Below are 7,518 nucleotides of genomic sequence, written 5' to 3' on the forward strand. Positions count from 1 at the left end.
CTGTGATATTTCATCTTCCTCGCAAAGGACTGTTGAACAGTCAATTGCTTACTGGAAGTAGTACAAGTGGGCTTACGACTTCCCCTCTGGGATGACCATCGACTCCCAGCGGCAACAACAGCAGCGCCAGCAGCAGTAGGCGTTACACGCAAGGATGCATCGGAGGAATCCCAGGCAGGAGAGGACTCGTCAGAATTGCCAGTGACATGGCCTGCAGGACTATTGGCATTCCTGGGGAAGGAGGAAATTGACACTGAGGGAGTTGGTGGGGTGGTTTGCGTGAGCTTGGTTACAAGAGGAAGGGATTTACTGGTCAGTGGACTGCTTCCGCTGTCACCCAAAGTTTTTGAACTTGTCACTGACTTATTATGAATGCGCTGCAGGTGACGTATAAGGGAGGATGTTCCGAGGTGGTTAACGTCCTTACCCCTACTTATTACAGCTTGACAAAGGGAACACACGGCTTGACACCTGTTGTCCGCATTTCTGGTGAAATACCTCCACACCGAAGAGCTGATTTTTTTGGTATTTTCACCTGGCATGTCAACGGCCATATTCCTCCCACGGACAACAGGTGTCTCCCCGGGTGCCTGACTTAAACAAACCACCTCACCATCAGAATCCTCCTGGTCAATTTCCTCCCCAGCGCCAGCAACACCCATATCCTCCTCATCCTGGTGTACTTCAACAATGACATCTTCAATCTGACTATCAGGAACTGGACTGCGGGTGCTCCTTCCAGCACTTGCAGGGGGCGTGCAAATGGTGGAAGGCGCATGCTCTTCACGTCCAGTGTTGGGAAGGTCAGGCATCGCAACCGACACAATTGGACTCTCCTTGTGGATTTGGGATTTCGAAGAATGCACAGTTCTTTGCTGTGCTGCTTTTGCCAGCTTGAGTCTTTTCATTTTTCTAGCGAGAGGCTGAGTGCTTCCATCCTCATGTGAAGCTGAACCACTAGCCATGAACATAGGCCAGGGCCTCAGCCGTTCCTTGCCACTCCGTGTGGTAAATGGCATATTGGCAAGTTTACGCTTCTCCTCCGCCAATTTTATTTTAGGTTTTGGAGTCCTTTTTTTACTGATATTTGGTGTTTTGGATTTGACATGCTCTGTACTATGACATTGGGCATCGGCCTTGGCAGACGACGTTGCTGGCATTTCATCGTCTCGGCCATGACTAGTGGCAGCAGCTTCAGCACGAGGTGGAAGTGGATCTTGATCTTTCCCTAATTTTGGAACCTCAACATTTTTGTTCTCCATATTTTAATAGGCACAACTAAAAGGCACCTCAGGTAAACAATGGAGATGGATGGATTGGATACTAGTATACAATTATGGACGGGCTGCCGAGTGCCGACACAGAGGTAGCCACAGCCGTGAACTACCGCACTGTACTGTGTCTGCTGCTAATATATAGACTGGTTGATAAAGAGATAGTATACTCGTAACTAGTATGTATGTATAAAGAAAGAAAAAAAAACCACGGTTAGGTGGTATATACAATTATGGACGGGCTGCCGAGTGCCGACACAGAGGTAGCCACAGCCGTGAACTACCGCACTGTACTGTGTCTGCTGCTAATATATAGACTGGTTGATAAAGAGATAGTATACTCGTAACTAGTATGTATGTATAAAGAAAGAAAAAAAAAACCACGGTTAGGTGGTATATACAATTATGGACGGGCTGCCGAGTGCCGACACAGAGGTAGCCACAGCCGTGAACTACCGCACTGTACTGTGTCTGCTGCTAATATATAGACTGGTTGATAAAGAGATAGTATACTCGTAACTAGTATGTATGTATAAAGAAAGAAAAAAAAACCACGGTTAGGTGGTATATACAATTATGGACGGGCTGCCGAGTGCCGACACAGAGGTAGCCACAGCCGTGAACTACCGCACTGTACTGTGTCTGCTGCTAATATATAGACTGGTTGATAAAGAGATAGTATACTCGTAACTAGTATGTATGTATAAAGAAAGAAAAAAAAACCACGGTTAGGTGGTATATACAATTATGGACGGGCTGCCGAGTGCCGACACAGAGGTAGCCACAGCCGTGAACTACCGCACTGTACTGTGTCTGCTGCTAATATATAGACTGGTTGATAAAGAGATAGTATACTCGTAACTAGTATGTATGTATAAAGAAAGAAAAAAAAACCACGGTTAGGTGGTATATACAATTATGGACGGGCTGCCGAGTGCCGACACAGAGGTAGCCACAGCCGTGAACTACCGCACTGTACTGTGTCTGCTGCTAATATATAGACTGGTTGATAAAGAGATAGTATACTCGTAACTAGTATGTATGTATAAAGAAAGAAAAAAAAACCACGGTTAGGTGGTATATACAATTATGGACGGGCTGCCGAGTGCCGACACAGAGGTAGCCACAGCCGTGAACTACCGCACTGTACTGTGTCTGCTGCTAATATATAGACTGGTTGATAAAGAGATAGTATACTCGTAACTAGTATGTATGTATAAAGAAAGAAAAAAAAACCACGGTTAGGTGGTATATACAATTATGGACGGGCTGCCGAGTGCCGACACAGAGGTAGCCACAGCCGTGAACTACCGCACTGTACTGTGTCTGCTGCTAATATATAGACTGGTTGATAAAGAGATAGTATACTCGTAACTAGTATGTATGTATAAAGAAAGAAAAAAAAACCACGGTTAGGTGGTATATACAATTATGGACGGGCTGCCGAGTGCCGACACAGAGGTAGCCACAGCCGTGAACTACCGCACTGTACTGTGTCTGCTGCTAATATATAGACTGGTTGATAAAGAGATAGTATACTACTAATATTATATATACTGGTGGTCAGGTCACTGGTCACTAGTCACACTGGCAGTGGCACTCCTGCAGCAAAAGTGTGCACTGTTTAATTTTAATATAATATTATGTACTCCTGGCTCCTGCTATAACCTATAACTGGCACTGCAGTAGTGCTCCCCAGTCTCCCCCACAATTATAAGCTGTGTGAGCTGAGCAGTCAGACAGATATATATAATATTATATATAGATAATAGATGATGCAGCACACTGGCCTGAGCCTGAGCAGTGCACACAGATATGGTATGTGACCGAGTCACTGTGTGCTGTGTATCGCTTTTTTCAGGCAGAGAACGGATTATAAATAAAACTGGTGGTCACTGGTCACTATCAGCAAAACTCTGCACTGTACTGAGTACTCCTAATGCTCCCCAAAATTAGTAAATCAAGTGTCTCTCTAATCTATTCTAAACGGAGAGGACGCCAGCCACGTCCTCTCCCTATCAATCTCAATGCACGTGTGAAAATGGCGGCGACGCGCGGCTCCTTATATAGAATCCGAGTCTCGCGATAGAATCCGAGCCTCGCGAGAATCCGACAGCGTCATGATGACGTTCGGGCGCGCTCGGGTTAACCGAGCAAGGCGGGGAGATCCGAGTCGCTCGGACCCGTGAAAAAAAACATGAAGTTCTGGCGGGTTCGGATTCAGAGAAACCGAACCCGCTCATCTCTACTACTGATACCGCGGTTTTACGCAAAAGCTCGTAAAGGGGTATCAAGTTGCGCTATATATATCGCACCCACAAATGCGCGGTCCAATCGCACAGCATATAGGTACTTGTTACCTATCTGCCATACGACCACGGGTCGTTGTACAAACTGGGACCCTCAGTCCGGAGCGTAATACCAAAAAAAACTTTTTACTTCAATACTTCGCAATACAATGCACTATCACGCTCCTCTACAAATCACCTCACGATTTGCATATTTCAATCTATATTAAGTGAGTCAGCCGCCTCACGCCACCAAACCTCTACTTACTTGGTGTACCACGGGACCCGATTTCCGGAGTTCAATACGTTCACTCTTACATTCGCTCACTCACATATACTTTGTTTTTCTGTACAGAAAATTTGGATTCATTCAGGTTGGCAGCTTTACCCCCAGAGGCAATTTAAATAAAATTATTTAGACTTTATTTTATTTTTATACTAAATTTTTTTAGAAACCGGGTAGTTTTGTGCTATTGTAGCGTGGCTACTGTCCCACCTTTAAACTAAACGAACTATTGTGTAATTTGTACTTAGCGCCCGTACTCTTACGCAATTTGTGTAAACACGCGACCGTGCGTGTCTCTTACGCCGCGTGTGCAGTTCCGTACTTTGTCCGAGACACGTGTACAAAACCGTACGTCCGCAATAGCACAAATCATACAACTCTATAAATGTGAGCAATAAAACTACTATTGCCCACTAAACACAACACAGTTTCTTTCTGTATAAACCTTTACAACTAGGCCAGACGGTGTTTGTGCTTTACGCTTACTTCCTTAAATATTTATGTTAGTTTTAACTATATAGCAACAAATATCTTCGGTTTCACACAGGTCTAAATGAATCTAGCAATCTGAGTGTTATGGCAACAATGTGAGGGTATACAAAGAGTATGGGTGCTGTGTACGCTTTTGGTGCCCAAAAAAAAAATTCACAGATTTTTAAATAGCTTTTTTTCTGTTTACCTTATGGGTTCTACCAGCATCTCTACAAACCATACAGAGCAGACGCCATCTAATTAGCAAATAAGTAGGGTTTTCAGTGTATCCATCGACCAGGAAAAGGATACGTAGGATACTTTCTGTCCACCCTTTTGCTGATAGATTAAGTCTGCTGTGACCTGTTAGGCTGTGAGTATGTGGAAAACCGGACGGATCCCCCAATTGAGAATGCTGATTTATATACAGGAATGAAAAGCTATACCTTATACACACTTTAAATACACTTTACCATGGAGCCGCTGCGGCCACTAAACTTAATACACACTCTACGCACCTTTTATGCTGTTAGCGTACAGAGTCCTGTACCGTGTACGGACTTTGCGTACAAACACCGCGCTGACGGTACAAAGTACACACAGCGCGTACACACCCAATGAATACACTTTAAACCTTATGCAGCAATGCAGTGCGATGCTATTACACTTTAAACCTTTGCAGGGAAAGAAAGACACGACACCATTCTGTAGTTAAACCACTGAGTTCCGACACCACAGCGTATTATTGCTGAAAGGGGGTTACAATATAAACAATACAATACAACAGAATAATGGCTACATTCAATGGTACATACGTGATTGGATTCGCCGCGCTACCCAGATCTGGTCCCCGGTCATCTGATAGATAACTTTGTGAGTCTTGTGTCTGACCAGGCCTGCTGCAGGCTCTCTTTATACAATTCATCCAAAACATAACACAATGGATACTGTAATCTCTTTGTCCATTGGACACAGGGATGGTCATTTACAGTACAGGAGAGGTCATAGGTCGGTTTGAATAGGTGGGCGATGTCTGTTCCAACTGCTCTTGTGGGTGGTCTCCTCTGGATTCCCGCCGTATACATAATGTACAGTAAATACAGTTTATATCTATATTCTGCTCCTGCACATAACTATCCGCAGGAACATGCAATCTTTCTCAAACCAACAATGGAATGTTACCCTTAAAATACCCTTCAGCTGGATACCAAACACCACCTTATAACCTTGTTCTGTCCCCTCCTATCCTGTAAAGGTGAATCCCTTTGTTCTGTTACCATTTAAACTGTTGTTACTTTCTGATGTGGTGCAGGGAGACTATGTGTACATTGTGCACTATTTGGATTAAATATGTAATGTGTTTTGATAGCTTTCCATGCATTCGCAAACTCTACCGTAAATACTCATACCACGCGCTAATGCGCAGGACCGCAGGAGCGACCATACGCAGATTGCGAATATGGGCACGTACGGCAGAGCAAGTACGCGCACGGAGGCCATCTGTGTGTAGTTTGTACGTAATGTATGTACTGCAATATTTTTCGACTTTGACATATATATATATATATATATATATATATATATATATTAAAATGTAATTATAACATGCCTCCCAACATTACCCTCTCCAGGAGGGACAGAATGCTCTGTTCCTGCTCTTCCCTCTTAATTAATGATTGCCATCGCCTGCGCTGAGATACCTTTCTTGTCCATTAACCTGTTCAACACAGGTGATGGCAATCATACAGTCCAGAAGCAAAGAATTTCACCCCTCCTGGAGAGGGTCATGTTGGGAGGTATGTTAAAATTCTCTGAAACAGACTTACCATGCTATCACTTTAAACCGGGACACTCGTGAATTACATAGGTTCTATGGCTGATTAAAACCAGGTGAAATGCAGGCTTGACTTAAGCCAGCCACAGAACATGTGTAATTCATGAGTATCCCAGTTTAAAGGGATATTACTGTATGGTAAACCTACCTAAAAACGATCAGGTAATACTACAAACTATAGACTAATAAAGTGACCCAGCATATGCTGGGTTTAAAAGACTAGTGAGATATATGAAAGTAATACCCCTTTTACACCAAGCTTTTGACCCGGGTTATTGCTGGGTCTACTCAGGTCGCAGCTTGGTGTAAAAGGGATCATGACAAATAACCCAAGTCGAGTAACCAGGGAATCTGACCCAGGTAGCTACCAGGGATGAACTCAGGTAACGATGCAGTGTAAACATCTCGACCCAGTTTATCCAACCCGGTTTATGCTTAAAAGCTGCTGATTGGCTGTGTAAGCAGAGGTCCGCCTTAAGGGAGGGTCTGTGAGTGACATGCAGGGCAAACCCATGTTCAATGTAAATGGGGCTGACCCAGGAATAACCTGGGTCCAGTGTGCAATGTAATACCCCTTTCACACCGCCAATGCCGGATCCCACCCGGGAATTGGAAACGGGTCCTTCCCGGGTGGGATCCGGCATTGGAAGCTGTTGCTGGCTTCCCCGACCCGTCAATATGCCGGGCGGTTTGCCATAGTGGCGGGGGGCAGAGCTGGCAGCGGGAGTGGAGGTGGAGGCGGCGCTGGGAGAGGAGATCATCTCCGCGCCGCCTCTCCGTGTTGTAGTGAACGGGTCCCAGGTCACATCGACCCGGGAGCCCGTTTACGCTGCCGTTGACCCAGTTTTCAATCCAGGAATAACACTGCTTTATTCCCGGGTTGAATTGTCGGGTCAGGAGACCCGGGATTTCGGCTATGGCGCTTTCACACCGCACGCTGAGCCGTGTCGACCTGGTAATACGCCGGGTCGATACCAGGTCATTTGTGCGGTGTGAAAGGGGCATAAATAGGGTCTGAGCCTGGTCTGACCCAGGTTGGAACTGTGTCCAGAAACCTGGGTCGTATCTGGGTTTTTGGTGTAAAAGTGGTACAAGTGATTGATTGAATTAATGGGAAAGTGCATGACTAGAAAAATTTAAAAGAATAAATACCTGTTTAAGCTGCTGTTGTGATCCACTGTAATTTATAGCACATGTGTTTCTGGTTATAACCAAAACCATGTACATACACTGACATTCACTGGAAGACTTCCGTGTTTCCTTACCTTGTACAGGCAGTAACGTGTCATTTCTCTTCACCCATTCACTAACTACTTCCATTTCTTCTGTACATTTTCCTTTTAAATATGTTCTTAATTGTATGAC

General features: G+C 44.7%; 1 protein-coding gene across 3 annotated transcripts in view; it reads right to left on the minus strand.

Moving 5' to 3' along the window:
* Positions 1-7,518, minus strand: part of IL13RA2 (interleukin 13 receptor subunit alpha 2) — a 123,591-nt gene that overhangs the window by 76,003 nt on the left and 40,070 nt on the right. For all 3 annotated transcript variants that reach the window (XM_063937530.1, XM_063937529.1, XM_063937531.1), the window contains exon 4: positions 7,419-7,518. This exon is cut by the window's right edge and continues 57 nt beyond it. In XM_063937530.1, the coding sequence (XP_063793600.1) occupies positions 7,419-7,518 (100 nt within the window). The remainder of the gene's footprint in view (positions 1-7,418) is intronic.

The sequence above is a fragment of the Pseudophryne corroboree genome, chromosome 8 (genome assembly GCF_028390025.1).
Source record: "Pseudophryne corroboree isolate aPseCor3 chromosome 8, aPseCor3.hap2, whole genome shotgun sequence".
In the NCBI taxonomy this organism is placed as follows: Eukaryota; Metazoa; Chordata; class Amphibia; order Anura; family Myobatrachidae; genus Pseudophryne; species Pseudophryne corroboree.